This window comes from Lissotriton helveticus, chromosome 12 (assembly GCF_964261635.1).
Source record: "Lissotriton helveticus chromosome 12, aLisHel1.1, whole genome shotgun sequence".
Taxonomy (NCBI): Eukaryota; Metazoa; Chordata; class Amphibia; order Caudata; family Salamandridae; genus Lissotriton; species Lissotriton helveticus.
The window spans coordinates 565,741,339-565,758,593 of record NC_136073.1 but is presented as its reverse complement, the minus strand read 5'-3'; the positions used below and the strand labels follow the sequence as shown (position 1 = coordinate 565,758,593).

General features: G+C 47.3%; 1 protein-coding gene across 3 annotated transcripts in view; it reads right to left on the bottom strand.

Annotated features, from left to right (window-relative positions):
- E2F4 (E2F transcription factor 4) overlaps positions 1–17,255 on the bottom strand; it is a 349,237-nt gene that overhangs the window by 88,673 nt on the left and 243,309 nt on the right. For all 3 annotated transcript variants that reach the window (XM_078669707.1, XM_078669709.1, XM_078669708.1), the window contains exon 6: positions 9,777–10,077. In XM_078669707.1, the coding sequence (XP_078525833.1) occupies positions 9,777–10,077 (301 nt within the window). The remainder of the gene's footprint in view (positions 1–9,776; positions 10,078–17,255) is intronic.

The window sequence follows — 17,255 nt, the reverse complement described above, 5'->3', positions numbered from 1 at the left end:
GCCGCTACCCAGAACATACTCGCACATTGGCGCTCTCCCCAGGCTCCTCCACATTCAGGCTGGCTGCAAAGGGTATGGATGGTGCTAGGTATGGAGAAACTCTCTCTTACTATGGCAGGAAGAGGAGACTAGTTCCCAGAGCTGTGGCGGGCCTTTTTGACTTTTCTTACAGCGGAGTTCAGGGAGCGGACCTGCCCTTGATGTCTACGGCTCCTCCACCTAGCAGACACACAAATTCCAGAGAAGGGCGTTCCCCGGGGGCCATGGTAACTTACGCAAAGCTAGCATAATTTCTTCCCTTCCTTTTCTATCTTTATGGTTTGTGGACAGGGGGGTGGCGTGGGGGGGGCGTGTGGGGGGAGGGTTTGTTGTTCGATTCCCTCATTTGTTTTTTTGGTGAGTTGTCTACTGTTGACCCGCTCCCAGCAGTTACTTAGTAAGGCTAACATCGTTGACATTTAATGTCTGTACCGCATTGTCCTGAAGGAGCAGGAGGTCCTGTTCCCCTTTGTCATGTTTGAAAAGCAATAAAAAGATATAAACCATAAAATGGGATGCTTCTCATCTAACAGAAAGTGTAGTCTACCTACCCGCTTTCACATCACTTCCTCACACACAACACTGTGGCATTCCTCAGGGGTCATCATAACCCCTTCTTGTATTCAACACAACAGCTACCAAACCCCCTCTTAACAAATCTAATTAAATCTTACAACCTCACGTTGGAACTATGCAGAGGACACTCAAATAATTTAAAAAATGGATTGCTGGACTCACCGGCCATTTGAATTTGTTGTTGCTGTGCTGCCCGGGACCGGTTTGCTGTTGGCAGACCTCCTTGTTTGTATTTTGGCCATTTCATACCGCGGAGCGCGGGACTGCCGGGACTTCAGTCCCCAGGAGGCAGCGCGCTCTCGTGGGACTTCCAGCGAGCCAAACGAGGATAAATAATTTCCGGGGCTCCCGCGGCGCGGGACGCCCTTTCTGACTCATCGGTGATTTGAATTTGTTGCTGCTGGGCTGCCGGGGACCCGTTTGCTGTTGGCAGACCTCCTTGTTTGTATTTTGGCCATTTCATACCGCGGAGCGCGGGACTGCCGGGACTTCAGTCCCCAGGAGCCAGCGCGCTCTTGCGGGAGGAATCATTGGAGGCAGGCACATTGGTCTCTGTCTTAGCGCTCGAACAACCCAAGGTATCAAATCCCCTGGGCCCTAGCCTAAAATTAAATTCCCACATAAATTGGTGTATACAGTATCTATCTGAGATCGTATCGAGTGACTGAGTCATCGATGCAACCTACCCAAAAAAAGCAAAAGAACCCAGCCCCAGGGGAGAAAAAAATGGGTGAACAGCATTCGGGCGAAGGTATAAAAAAACACTGAAGCCCGCTTCACTTGTAACAAAACAGGGCATACAAGGGAAAAAGCGAGTTTCGACTAGAAAAGGCTCTCATAAAGGGAAGGAAGATGTTAAACGTAAAAGTGAGGCCGACTCCGTTGAACTAAGGAACTTAGTGACATTGATAGAAAGATTGGACCTGTACTTGAGTCAGATTAGATCAACTGGGAGAGAGATTAACTCTCATTGAAAAATTTATCCCAAGAAGCTTTCCAAAGGTTAGTGATAGAGACTCGATATCTCTCGATCTAGGTATGGAGACCGCAGATAGTAACACATTATTGAAGCACTTACATAACACGGATATAAACCTTAGGAAAACTAGTGAGCTGAGGTTGCCTAATTCTTTAAATAGTCTAAATAAAATGGGCAATGATCCTCACCTACAGAGTAGTACATGTAACACTTTATCCACTATAGACCCAGGGAAAGGCTATAAGGATACTAGAATGGTGGGAAACCCTAATAGATTTAATTCCCCTGTATATCAACCACAGGGTAACCTAAATTCAGGTTTTACTTCCTTAGGCCCCCATTCAGATAAACCTTTAACGGATCAGCATCTACACTTACCCCCGGAGGCGACTCCGTACGTGGTCGTTTTGTCAAATGTCCCAATAAAAGATCCGGTGGAAAAAGAGAACTTGGTTTCACTAAGAAATAAACCCCTTCATTGGCTGGGTAAGAGTACGGGACTAACCTGTCAACTCTTTAATGAGTTCAAGATGGTAAGAAGGGTACATTGGGTTGGTTCCCGTGGTAAAATTTTCCCCGGAGATTGTATAGTCCTTACATTTAAAACTCCAGCACTAGTGAACAATATACTATGGATGGAAACCAAGAACTAGCTAGCAATGGGTGAGATCAACGTCCTTCCGCTTGGTTTTTTCTACCCTCCCCGAACTGGGGCTGAGAGGGACGAAACCCCTAGCATCAATACTAACACCTATACGAATGAATCCACTCAAGGTCCTTGGTATAATGTCTAGATAATGAATAGGCATAACGCACTATTTGGACTGGAGGAACTTGATTGACTGGCTAAAACAAAATCCGCCCAGTGAAACACAATCCACTGACTGAACCGGGCTTCCCTCCAATGATTTCTTCTCAAAACGATCACTTGCAATTACCAACTGTGTCAACTGGCCCGAACCCTGGGTCACTTACCACTGCAGGCAGGAGGAAAGCAAAGTTCGCATCCTGCCAGACAAAGCCTACCAAAATAGGGTACTTCCGGGGCCAGGGATAGAGTTGGTACATGATAATCCTCCTGGAGATACTATTAACCATGGTTTAGCTGTAAAAGCACAAACAGGCGGTTTTGGGCTGTGCATCGTTTATTGGAATGTAGCAGGTCTGCGATCCAAATTGATGAATCTCTATGGGTTGATCACTTTGCCCAAATATTTGGAATAAATGATATGGAAGTAATTACGTTAGGAGATAAAGATAGGGCAACCTCAGATCCCTTTCCCACACCTTTCACCATTACCCTTGATATTATATTGCTGGAAGCAGAGAGAGCTTTAAAGGCCAGTAAAGGGGGCAAGGCGCCAGGTCCCAATGGGGTCCCTGTTGATCTTTTTAAGTTCAACATGGACCTTTGGACTCCAATTCTTACAAAGGTCCTGGAAGCATCCTGCGCAGCGGACCTCATCGATTCATGGTCGAAATCTATTCTGGTGCCAATATTAAACAAGCATTAGAAATGCAATCGGGCTCGGATTTATTTGAGTTTGAGCTAATGGCATTGTAAATGCCAATGTCTTTTTGCCATGTGTTATGGAGTGTGTGCATGTGGTGTGTAGTGGAAGTATGTTAGTTGAATTGTAATTTTACCAATGGTGGCATGCTGTGCTTTATATGAATATGTTTAAAAGTAAAGTGTACCATACTGCGATTGCTTGGTGGAAAAGTGCACTGCTGGCTGGAGGTGTGTGTGCCTGGTGGAAGGGTGCACTGACGGCTGGTGGGTGTGTGCTTGGTAAAAGCGTGCACAGATGGATGATGGCTGTTGGTGTTTGTGCATGGTGAAAGCATTCATTGACGGCTGGGGGGGTGTTGTTGTGTGTGTTGTTTTCTGTGTGCTGGTGAGTGTGTGCTGGTGAGTCTGTGGGGGTGAGCCTGGGGAGTGAGTGTGGTGGTGAGTGTGTTGTGTTGAGTGCTGACAAGTGTGTGGTGTTGAGAGACTGAGGTGTGTGGTTTGTGTGTGCATTATGTGTGTGTGGTGTATGTGTGTGTGGTGTTTTCTGCACACTCACACACTGCCCCGTAACATTCACACACTGCTCACCCGCACACTCCCAATGTCACCCTGCATAGTCACACACTGTCACATAGTCACACACTCAGCAGCACACAGCACTCAACAGCACTCTGCCCTCAACAGCACTCAACAGCACTCTGCCCTCAACAGCACTCAACAGCACTCTGCCCTCAACAGCACACATCACTCTGCCCTCAACAGCACACATCACTGCACTCAACAGCACTCTGCACTCAACAGCACTCTGCACTCAACAGCACTCTGCACTCAACAGCACTCTGCACTCAACAGCACTCTGCACTCAACAGCACTCTGCCCTCAACAGCATTCTGCACTCTGCCCTCAACAGCATTCTGCACTCTGCACTCAACAGCATTCTGCACTCTGCACTCAACAGCATTCTGCACTCTGCACTCAACAGCATTCTGCACTCTGCACTCAACAGCATTCTGCCCTCAACAGCATTCTGCACTCTGCACTCAACAGCACTCTGCCCTCAACAGCATTCTGCACTCTGCACTCAACAGCACTCTGCCCTCAACAGCATTCTGCACTCTGCACTCAACAGCACTCTGCCCTCAACAGCATTCAGCACTCTGCACTCAACAGCACTCTGCACTCAACAGCACTCTGCACTCAACAGCACTCTGCACTCAACAGCACTCTGCACTCAACAGCACTCTGCACTCAACAGCACTCTGCACTCAACAGCACTCTGCACTCAACAGCACTCTGCACTCAACAGCACTCTGCACTCAACAGCACTCTGCACTCAACAGCACTCTGCCCCCAACAGCACTCTGCTCCCAACAGCACTCTGCACTCAACAGCATTCTGCACTCTGCACTCAACAGCACTCTGCACTCAACAGCACTCTGCACTCAACAGCACTCTGCACTCAACAGCACTCTGCACTCAACAGCACTCTGCACTCAACAGCACTCTGCACTCAACAGCACTCTGCACTCAACAGCACTCTGCACTCAACAGCACTCTGCACTCAACAGCACTCTGCACTCAACAGCACTCTGCACTCAACAGCACTCTGCACTCAACAGCACTCTGCACTCAACAGCACTCTGCACTCAACAGCACTCTGCACTCAACAGCACTCTGCACTCAACAGCACTCTGCACCCAACAGCACTCTGCCCCCAACAGCACTCTGCCCCCAACAGCACTCTGCCCCCAACAGCACTCTGCCCCCAACAGCACTCTGCCCTCAACAGCACACAGCACTCATCAGCACTCAACAGCACACAGCACTCAACAGCACACAGCACTCACAGCACGCAGCACTCAACAGCACACAGCACTCACAGCCACTCTGCACTCAACAGCACTCTGCACCCAACAGCACTCTGCCCCCAACAGCACTCTGCCCCCAACAGCACTCTGCCCCCAACAGCACTCTGCCCTCAACAGCACACAGCACTCATCAACACTCAACAGCACACAGCACTCAACAGCACACAGCACTCACAGCACTCAACAGCACACAGCACTCAACAGCACACAGCACTCAACAGCACACAGCACTCAACAGCACACAGCACTCAACAGCACACAGCACTCAACAGCACTCTGGCCTCAACAACACTCTGCCCCCAACAGCACTCTGCCCCCAACAGTACTCTGCCCCCAACAGCACTCTGCCCCCAACAGCACTCTGCCCCCAACAGCACTCTGCCCCCAACAGCACTCTGCCTTTCAGTGATTATTAAGCACTGCCATCCAAGTACTTGAAGTGGCAGTCATTGGAAATGCAAACCCCATTTAAACGTTTTAATTCTCTCACAGACCTGGGGCTGCACTTTTAAATCATTATTCACATTGGGCATTCAAATTCATCTCACTTAAGGCAAGATGGGTTAAGCAAAGAGCAAGTTTTAAACAAAAACACTGACAAAGGGGATGTGGCAGCGAAATTCTTATTGTGTACGAATTTAAAGTGCTTCTTTAGTTAGAAGTGCAACTACGAAAATGAGTTAATGAAAAAAAAAATTCTCATAGAGTAATGATCTTACTGAGCACTCTTAATGTATAAATACATGTTTTGATTTCCACTGTTAGTTGTTGATTAATTAAATGCTCAAAGGCGGAACTTGTTCATGCTTACATCGTTGGAGCACAAATTACAGACAGTGCATATATTTCTTAGGACCTACTCACTAACACCTTGTAATGTCATTAGAATCCAAATGAACGTGAGGGAATGTGTTAAGAAGCTCTGGTGCAACGATCTACAAAGCCCCCGTGAAATATGAATGTTACCGCTCACCTTCCCCAAGTAACAACTGGCATACCCAAACTTGAGCACTCCCCCCGTTGCAAAGTATATGGAGGGGGCCTCGCTACCCTCCGGACCCATCCAGGAACTCTCAGGCCAGGGGCTCTCAATGGTGTACAGTGCCGGAGGGGCCCCACCAGAAGCTAGGGCCCTCCGCACCACAGGAGCTGCGGGGGCCTTCGTTACGCCACTTCAACGTCTTTCTCAAAGTTTCACTTGCAGCCGGATGACCCTTGTGCTCGTACCCTAAGGCAGCTCAGTACTGAAGTACGATATACAATAAAACAAGTGGCAAGCAATTCTAAAAACTGAAACTGACCTTTGATGAAAGTCAGGACGCAGCGGGGTTAGGATCAGCTAGTTACATCGCGGCTATATGCTGGATTGCCGGAGAAAATCGCCTTCGCCCCCCCCCCCCTGAGTTCTCGGAGCAAAACATGGAGGCGGGGCTGTGCTGAGCTTCGTTGCTGGAAGACGTGCGGGGAATTGCTGGTACGCTGCTTGCCTTCCGATTTATGAGACCCGCTGGCTCTTGCACCGAGAGAGCAGACCCCGTTGCAGACTGAGGAGGTGCTGCAAAACGTTCCTGTCGGCTGTGGGACCCGCAGCCGGAGAGACGACTGTGAATCACTTAATCTCACCGTGCCTAACAAAACAAGGAAGCTGCGCGCTGAGCGCTGCAGAATTGTGAACGCGCCCGGCCATCTGCAGTCACTAACGGAGGCACCCTGACAGCTCCTAATTACAATTTATGTACTTCTTTGCGCAAGCACGCACGAAATATGCCTCAAAATGGCGGAACAAAACTACATTTACCCTATCACTTCAAGCCTATTACAAAGAAAACACAAGGAAGACGAATCACTGGCCACATGACATAAAACGCTAAGGAATGTCTGGAATTTCTCTCTCCAAGGCCCTCTTCTTCTTTTTTTTTTCTCCTTTAACATTAGTTCTCTAACTCCTCCCCTTTCAGGGGAAGGAGTCCGAGCCCTAAAAAAGGACATCGTCAGTGCCCAGCTTGTTATCGGCCCATATCCCTGTTAGACTCCTTGGGTAAGGTAGCGGGCCGAATCATCCTTGACTGCTTAAATCAATGGTCAGAGGACCACAACATTCTGTCCAACCTTCAATTCAGCTTCAGAGAAGGCTTGGGCACAACGGAACAAGCCCTTAATTTAACTCTACAGATGGCCAAATATATAAATGCAAAGGGGGGGGGGGTTTATATGGCTTACGTGGGTTTGCGACAATGCCGTCCGGCCTTTTTGGCAATTGTATACCTAGAAACAGAGTGTTTCGCAAAGAATATGGCTAGATTCTTGAAACTTTGCCAAAACACAGACCGAATCTAGAACAGGAGCACTGAAGCACTTATGATATCATTCATTTTTAAGATGTTTTTCTGTATTTTAATCTAATCGCACGCTCTACATATTGTGACTTTCTATTGTACCATTTTCAGGCTGGGGGGGGTAGCAATTTTAAATACTAATTATATTTTTGTATATCTTATTTAATGAAGGTAAAATGCACTTGTTTCGGTATTTTAAAAAGTATTCTTTTAAAAAAATGAACTTTTGTGGTTTTTGTACAATAAAGAAATCTTGAACTTGAACTGGATAGCTCCCAAGACATGTACAATTCGAAACTCGATGACTGCCTTCGAGCCATAAACAATGAAAGTAAAGAACCATCTAAAGCTCACCACCACAAAGACAGATTTATGACATGAAGACAATGACAAAACTACCAGCCTACCGCCATGTAGCATAAGGAACTTGAAGGCCCTCCGACAAAATCAAGAGAAGCTGGAAAGCTGGAAACCTAGGAGTAACTATGCCAACACACTTTACCTTGGTGCACCTGCATTCATTATACGCAAAATACAACTCATCCAAAAAGCTGCTGCAAGGCTTCTTCTCCACCTTCACCCAAGAGAGCATATTACCCAGTCCTGTTACCTCTCCACGGGCTACCTATATCTAGAAGGTATTGTTCGAGGCACTGTGCATTGTCCACAGAGCCTCCCAGGGCAAAGGACCGCTATTCCTGCAAGTTAAAGTCAAGCAATACACACCACACAGAACACTGCACTGCAGGCGTACACCTTTTATCATTTTAACACCTTACCATACGAAATCTGTAGGAGGCACTGCTCTGGAACTCACTTCCAGCCAGCACTAAAAAACCCAGGAGCATATAAAGATCCAAAGTTGAAAACTTGGCTATTTCCTAGATAAGTGCACCACCTGCAGACAAGCAACAGAGCTGAGAAAAGTGTCACACTCTCAAGCGCAATCCTCCGCTTACAAACTATGAATTGGAAAATCCTCAACCATCAAACTGTTTCATTATGCAGGTAAGCAACAAAGGGCTGACCAATGGGGCTATGACATTATATAGTTATGTGCTTCCATATATAACTTATGGTGCACAATAATACTAAAACCATAATACGCATTGGTCAGCAAAAGTTCTTAACTTACACTTATTTAATTCATATAATAACATATCTGCTATGAGGGTTGTCCATCACCAGCACTGTACAGCCAAAAAACTAAACATCACCAAATGAACAGGATGGAATAACAGAAGCGATCTGTCACACATTATTGGACAGTTTTGGAGAACCTTCATATAGTCTATTCACTGCAGATCCCAAATATCTATACAATCCGACCCCTTCATTACATCTCACAAAGACACTCCAATATGGGATGATAATGAAAATGGTCTACAGATTTCCCCATTTCACTCTTCCTCTACCAAAGCTAGCTCAACACCACAACCATATACAAAATCTCAGATTGGACAACCAAGTGCAGTAACTAGCTAAGCAGACTATATCATATGATATACCATTAAGGACCTGCAGAACTGTACAAACCATAAAACTATGTGTCTATCTCTTACACTTCATCAACCAACACACTGCTATGCTTTGCTTCCCATAACATTATCACATACCTCAGTGTTCATTACATATGACATGGAAACATTTCGTACATAGGATCAAAGCAAAGATATCCTTCCAACAAAACAGCCTACACTGTGAAGCATGCTACTCATACAGGCAAGCATTTCAGCACCCCACATAAGGGTAGTAAGATGTATATAAATTCTGCAATACAATACATTTACTACACAGGTAAGAATCGTATCATCAGATATCTCTGCAAAACTTGTTTTTTCGGATTGAACTTTCAAATGTATCTGTTGTTCAACGTCAAATTACTTTTTGTTAAGTTTGCTCTTTAGAGAAATATTATATAATAATTATGCAGCTCAGCCACAAAGAACTGCCCTAAACAACAACAATGTTATCGGAACCAACAGTATGTGGTATACATAGTGAGTGCAGAACAGGGGGGAATGTTTGTTGGTCAGGAAATCAAATTCAAAAGCCAGTATAAACATAAAAGACAGAAATAACCCTTGCATTAAAGTAAAATAAATAAGAGAAGTGTAAAACTGTGACACCAGACAAAGAAGGTGGGGAAGGCTGCCCTGGAAAAGAGCATTTCTAACCCCATCACTTTTATGGATAACCAGGAGGAGATTTTGGATTATTTGTGATGATGGACTCAGATGAGGGACCTGGTGTGCAGAAAGGTGTAAGGTCCTCTTAGTTGATTTGTAAGACATGATCTTTAGGATGGAAGCTGCATTATGGCACCAGTGTCTCACGAGGTACTTCCAAGAAGGGAGTGCCAGACTTGTGAATACCTTTCAATCAGCACAAAGGTGGTGTGGAAGTCGGGGGGGATTGGAATGCGCCCAAGAGAAAAAAAAATACGTCTAGAGCTGCAGACATACCTGTGCTTTTGTTTGTGGGTGTCCTTGGACTGTGGCTGCTTTGAGGGCTGTGCTCTGCAGGTTGACTTTTAGTAGTCTCTGCTGAATCATGTTGCTGTGTTAGAGATGGCCTCTGTGGTGCAGATGTCACAGCAGGCTGTGCAGGTGTTGCTGTGGGCTGACACTGGATAAGGTCTTCTGGCGGAGGTACAGGTACAACAACTGGGGTGGAGTTATATGCATCCTTGTTCACCAAAAGAACTTCAATCGGGCCTGTTGTGCTTTTTAGATGGATTTGATATTTTCTCTGCCCGTTCAGACCCTGAGTTGCAACAAAGAGTACACAAGTCAAATACGTGTCACTAAGATGAGAAGAACCCAAAAAGGACGTACCCTACATTCAGAAAAGCATCACATGTGCCAAACATATATAAAACATACATAAAATGGCAAAATGCACACAAATAATTATTTAAAAAATGCATTAGATCATCGTATGAGAGAACACATCTGTCTTCTTAAGTAACGTGGTTTTAGATAGCGTAAAGTCACACATTACTTGGACTCTTAGAAAAGCTCTGCATTTATTAGCACAGATTAATAATATGCCCGGTGTCTTAGATTTTATTAGAGAATCTCTGAACTCTTAATTTGCTTTGTGTGTAGGTGGTGCAGAGTTTACCCTGTGGTTGAGTTTTATATAAAACATGTGGGTCTTGAAATTTGATGCCAACATCTGTGTGGAGTAACGATGCTTTGGTTGGCTCTGCAGCAAGCACATCTACTCTCCAGACTCCTCACTTGAGCCAGCTTTTAAAATGTAGTCTGTAGCTTAAGTTCTTTTTTGGAACCTATCCTGCACATCATGGTGAACCACCGTTGAGTGGTTGTGTCGATGACAAAGTGAGGCATATGTTGACACTTACCTTGGTGTTGATGTTCTTCAGGGGAGGCTGGAGTGTAGGAAGCAGGGTCTTTATATAGTGGACCAAAAAGAGGTACACTTTGTAAAAAGTCCAGACAAACCCCAAAGGAATTACAGAGGCTCAAATGACACCCCAAATGATCTCTTGTGTGGTCATGTGGGCGAGTAGTTAGGCATTTCAGAGGGTAGTGCTAAGCAGTTATTGCACACACAAAGGCAGTAAATGAGACACTCTCAATAAGAAATCCAACACCAATTTATAAAAATAACACATACTTTTATATGAATTTAGATACCAAGATCATGGGAATCAGGCAAGTACTTTTCAACTAATGAATTTTAACAGCTTTCAAAAGTTGACTGTGCACTTTTTGGGAGAAGTAATGTTACCCTATGGGGGGGAAATATGTACTGCATTCGGATACTTAACAGTGACTTATAGGACTGAACTCCGGAAACTAAGGCGAGTAGGGGCAAGGTCCAAGGCCACATCAACAGGTCAACTCGCGAGGCTTTGGGGCGTCCGGGTGCAGAGGTGTGTTAATGCGTCGGGTGTCCGAAAAGAGGCTGCAAGCTGGGACTGGGGGAGACCAGTCCAGGGGAAACCACAGGGAGGCAAGACCCTCCAGATGCTCAGGCACATTGGGACACTGTAGCCCCACTTCTTCTCTGGCTGTGGGGCTTGAGTGCAGTGATGGCTGTTGGTGTCTGGTCCGGTGGTGGAGTCTATCGTGGTTGGAGGGGGCCTGTATTAAGAGGATGCAGGCGGCAACTGGAAGTCCAGTCTTGGCAAACCCAAGGGTGGGCTTAGCCTTAGAGGGTCTCGGGAACCTGTTGGCACATTCACTTCCCTTGGACTTGGGCTCTGCGGCGCGGGTGCAGAGGTGCTTTGAAGCGCCGGGTGGGAGCGGACAGAGGCTCTCTCTTTGTCTTGGTTTCTGCTAAAGAGGGGCAAACAGGACAGCTGCGTCACTCACGATTGTGGGTTTCACTGTCCCTTAATTCCCTTGACATACAGGTCGGTTATTCTCGGCGTTGGGGTCCGGACTGGACACAACAAGCCTTGGTTGCTGCAAGGGGGCCAGTACTCCAAGTACTGGTACTGTGCGGATTGGGTCAGTCCTGGCGTCCCCACACTTGGAGGGAGGACTGATTTGACATGCAGGAGCACTGCTACCTACCTCTTCCTAGGCGGTTGCAGCGTCGATAGTCCTGGTGAGAGGTCCGAAACCAATCTATAGTGGCAGGCTGGACTCAGAGTGGCATTATTAATACGAGGTGTTTGCTACCAAACACCATAGGTTTCAGTGAATCCATTATGTAGCTGGGTAACTCGTTTTGACCAGTGCCCAGTACATACCGTCCATCACCACCCCCTTTTGTACCAACATGCAGATATGTCGTCACATAAAATGTAATGCACCCAACCTTAGGGCCCAAACACCTGCTGTAGGGCCGATGTACATATATTAGATACAGTGACTTTGGCACGACACAGGAGTGTGTCAAGTCATGTTTTCACTCACGGTTTGCACCATGTCATGCAGCATGCAATGGCAGTCTGTGTGGAATTTGTATGTGGGTGCCTTAGGGTGGCATAAGTTATGCTGCAGCCCTTAGGGATCCTCTCTAGCACCCATGCACTAGATACCTGGGGTCCCATTTACTAGGGACTTACAGGGGTGCTAAAGTCCTTAGTCAATTGTAGAACAATTGGAATTCACTTTGTTTTAGGGAAGGAGGACTGGCAATGCGGTCTGATTAGCAGGCATCAGTGCACTGTCAGAGTCGAAAATCAGCATCTAGTAGCTAAAAAGGGGGCAAAAAGTGGGGTACAACTACAACAAAAGCCCAGTTTCATACATGAAGCTAGAACAATATCTGGATATCCTTTTCGTTTCCTTAGAGTAATCAACTGCATGGTGAGATGCAATCATGCTTTTAATTCCTTTCTGCTAATTTTGTTTGGTCTGGCGGGGTCCATTTGGTGTTCTATCTAACATCATGTCTCCAGTTCCCCGGTCTCACTGTTTCAGTGTTCACCTTTATATTTTCCCCAGAGGCCCCTTTTCTGGTTCCTGGCGCCATTTTCCGAGGGTTTAACTTGTTTTAGGTTCCCTGCTCAAGGGATTTCTATTTTCCTTAATCTTTTCAACATCAACCCTTCTCAATATTCTTTTTGCATGGAGTACAAAGTAGACTTTTTTAGCAGGTCTGTGACAGTCTGTAATGGTTAAGTGAATGTTGAACAGTGCTGGGTGTTAAAGAGGTGTTGTGTGGTTGATTTGGTTCTACTAATTTTGTGGGGTCACTTTCTAAAGTGGTGTTCGTATACACTGATGTACTGATAGTTATGGTTTGGCTTCATGATACTGTGTGTTTTGTGTGGTGTTCAGTACTGTCATTGTTCCCCCAGTCAAGAAGGCCAACTGGAACGTTTCTAATTATAATAGAACTGTAATAGTCACAGATTGCAGGTTGCTTGGACCAAGATAAAAGTCTTTTTTGAATTGCTCAGTGGTGCAACCAGTTGTTATCACACACATTTCATGAAATCCTTCTGTCCTTCTATAGTTGGATCAATTTTCCTGAGTTTGTAATAATGGACTGCTTTGATCCTTCCCTACTGAGCCTGGTGATAAACGCATGCATTTTGACTTTGTGATTTAGTAATTACCTTGTGCACCGCACTTTTTTTGGCAAGAGGACGCCTGAGGATGGTCCCACACATCTTGTGCCAAGGAGGACGTCAGCTATACATGGCTGACCCTGCATTTAAATGATGTACCTTACTTTGCTGGTGGTTCTAAGTGTTAATTGTGAAAGGACTCGGAGTGTGGCCAGGAAGATGGACGACTAGCAGCTATAAGCACCGGCTCCACCGGCCCATGAAAATTCCAACACCTAATGCTGTTTAAACTCTACCTTTCCGACAAGAAACTGTGCCCCAAGAACATACTCACTGTCTGGCAAGAGGATCAAATGGTGTGACGGGCTCAAAACAGACCCGCCTACGGACGGGGCGAGAACGAGGTGTGCTGCAAGCCCTCCAGGGCAGACACAGTGAAGGCCAGGAAACGATGTGCGGCCTCTCTGCTCCTTCACGGAGAGTGCTGAGGAACACTGTGCCAAGGGCGAAGGCCTGCTGGTGAGGCCGGGCAACAGTGCGGAGAGCCCTTGAACAACAGAGCTGCAGCGGCCTGCATGGACATACGGCATCCCCCGCGAGAGGGGTTACGGATTGAAGTGATCCGAAAAATTGAGGAGAGCGGCCGGTCCCTCCTCTCATTTCACAGCGGTCCGATCCCTGTGATTCGTACGGGGCCAGAGAGCAGGCCTGAAGACGCTGGTGCAGTAAGTGGGTGGAGATATGCCAAGCAAGTCAATCCAGGTGAGTCGGGCAGCGCCTCTGGGACAGAAGGGAAGAGATCATTGGTGAGAGCCTCATGAGGCAGTAGTGACTGGCACTTAAGTACTGAAGAAACCCACATCTGCAGGGAGGCAAGGGGGAACCTGTCCCTGGTGCTCAGGAGTGAAGATGGCCAGTAACCCCCCGCCCCCCACAAACACCGGTTCCTGGGGACGGGGAGGTGGACTTAGAGACACAGTGCCCGGCTCCAAAGAGACCAAGACAGCGGCCGTTGGTAGTAGCAATGGCGTAACATTATGGTCAGTCAAACAGGCCTCACAGACAGCCAGAGATCTGCAAAAGGAGTCCCTAAGAACTACGGCCTCTAACAGCAACTCACCCAGACATAAGGTGGGAAACCTCGGCAGAACAGCACCCCTTACACGAAGGCCTACGTTGGAAATATCGGAAACATAACCTAATCTGAGATTGAACGCGGAGAGAGAAGGAACAGAGAACCTCCAGCGGATCTCCGATCTAAAGTAGGTGTGCCGTATCCCAGGAACACATAGTCCTACGTACCAGGGGCAACAATTAAAGACATGGCCAAATACAAGGAACCCAAACCGCAGTGGCAAGGCAAACTAGATAAATACGCAAAACCTGTTGACACAGCGCGGACCTGAGTGGAACATAAACCCCCACCCCGGACAAAGTGATGCTCTGGAGGATAGGCGAGGTGAGATCGGAGGTAATCTTACTACAAGACCTGCAACAAGTTTAAGAAAGGGTAACTTTAACAGAAGGCAGGATCTCAGAGGTGGAAGACACAACCAACACGCTGTGAAAAGAAGTTCTCGACATGCATGCAAACCCTGAAAGAGATGGCCAGGAGAGTAGATGACGCTGAAAACCGGGTGAGGAGAAACAACTTACGCTTTTGTTGGATTCCCTGAAGTGACAGAGGGCCCAGGCATAGAGGTGTACCTGAAGAACTGGCTTCATGACTCATTCCATACAGCCCATTACTCATCCTGTTTTGTGATTGAGAGGGCACATAGAGCCCTTAACGCCAAGCCACCGGTGGGAGCCCCCACGTCCACTTAAAGCCAGATTCCTAAACTACCAAGACAGAGACTTAATACTGTGGGAAGCAAGGAAAACAAAGGAACTCCAGCACGCACAGGCAAGAATCATGATCTTCCCGGACTACTCCAGAGAGGTGCAGAAGCAAAGGCGCACCTTTTGACTCTGTGAAAGCAAAACTAAGAGCAATGTGGATACAATATATGCTTCTGTTCCCAGCCAAGCTCAAAGTCATTTATAACCAGAAGACCTTCTTCCTCCAGACCCCTGAATAAGCCAGGGCATGGGTAGAAGAACACCCACAGTGACGACCAGACGAGACACAACCAGGGGAAGCCGCAGGGACCTGGCGACAAAGGATCAAACCTAAATCAAGGCAGACCGAGGGAAAGCTCAGGAGGTTCCGGAACTGGGCCAAGCGAAAACGCCTTACACCCCATCCTGGGGGGAGCACCTGGCGATCGAGACACTTCCGGGAAGCAGAAAGTGGAACCCACACTTGTGAAAGGGGAAACCCCCATGGAACGAGCCAGGAGGATGAAGACAGTGAAAGCCTCGGTCAGTGTTTCTTCGAATGCCTCTGAACTGGAACACCCCCTGTTGACATCCATTGTGAACCTGGAACACTCTCCCTGCACACGTCCGGGACAAGATACAGGAGCACAAGGGGGAGAGGAGAAAAATTGTTGACACTGGTGGCGGGAGGAGCACGGCGGCAACATGGGAGACGGTGAGCCCTCATCGGTACAAACTGGCGCTTGTGAGAGACTGCTACACCACATTCAAGTTAAAGTTTAATTGTTTTCTTGTTTATCGGTTTCATTGTTTCACAGTCCCCGCTATTGCTGACTATACACAAGTTTAACAGGCACAATAAGGGAAGGATAATAAGATAGTCATTCAGGGTAGGGTGGGCAACAGACCTCTTTAAACAGTTGTCGTACTGACATACAGGGGAAGGTGCGTGGGGAAACGAGTGGGTAGGCAGTTGGGGCACACACAAAAAGTACAGTGATACCAGTAGACATTAACACATACATGGGGTCCATACCTCAGACAGAGCAAGAAAGGGCCACCCATAACAACATCTCTCGATCCCAAGATGAGCAGAGGGAGGGGGGTCACATGACCTCAGTAAATACTCCATCCTGTCATGGACCGTTAACGGACTCGGAAGTAAGGTGAAGCGAGGCCTGGTGGCTGCTTACCTCAAACGGCTGAAACCTGAGGTGATATTTCTCCAAGAGACACACTTGAGCGGAACGCAATGTGGATTCTATGGCAGGACCGGAGGCTCAGATTATGCTTTCTATTCTTCGCTGTTTTATTACATACAAAACTCACAGCAGCCCAGAAAGCACTTAGTAAAAAATAAAACTTAATCACAAGCTGATGAGACATTAGATAAACTACAATTGCCATGAGTCCATCAAACAATCCATAACGTAGTCCTTCCACTCTTTCCATGGAGGCTAGATATGCAGTCCCTCTTCACTGTTCTCCCTCTTTCTTCGCTGCTCATGCAGCCAGTTAAGTGTTTTTTGATTCTCCTTAATCTGTTGGGGGGATTTATTGTCGGTATTGCTGATGTGTGGGGGTCGGGAGGGATCTGATTGTGCTTCTTGTTTTCTCTTTCAGAGCCCCCTGAGTCGCGGGAACGTTCTCGTTCCTGACGCGACGTTTGTCCCCTACGCGAGTTGCGGTGTGTACACAAGACCGCTAGAGGGCTCTCCGACGTCTCGTTGATCCGCAGCGCGGTTCGCATCGTAGAGAGGAGCCGCGCTGAGGATTGCATCGAGCCGGAGTCTTGCCCTTGCCGCCTCACGAACGCCCGGTCCTCCGGGTCTGTATTGCCCCCAGTTATCTTACGCCCTTTGGGTCTGTACTTGCGGTTTTACCGCGGCAATCGCCTTCGGGCAGTCCTGTGCACTTACGGTTGTTTTTACCGGTCAATCGCCTCCGGGCAGCTCTGGGTTCTGTGACAGGCCCAATAAAGTGTGTGTGGTAGCGCGCAATGGGGCGGTAGACCTGGTCGGCTTCTGAGGGTCAGCGCGCTTTGAGGCTTAAGTGCAGCCTTTATTGCCACGCATGTGGCCCACAAAGATTTGCAGTCCTCAGGTCTGTCCATATTATACTCTGA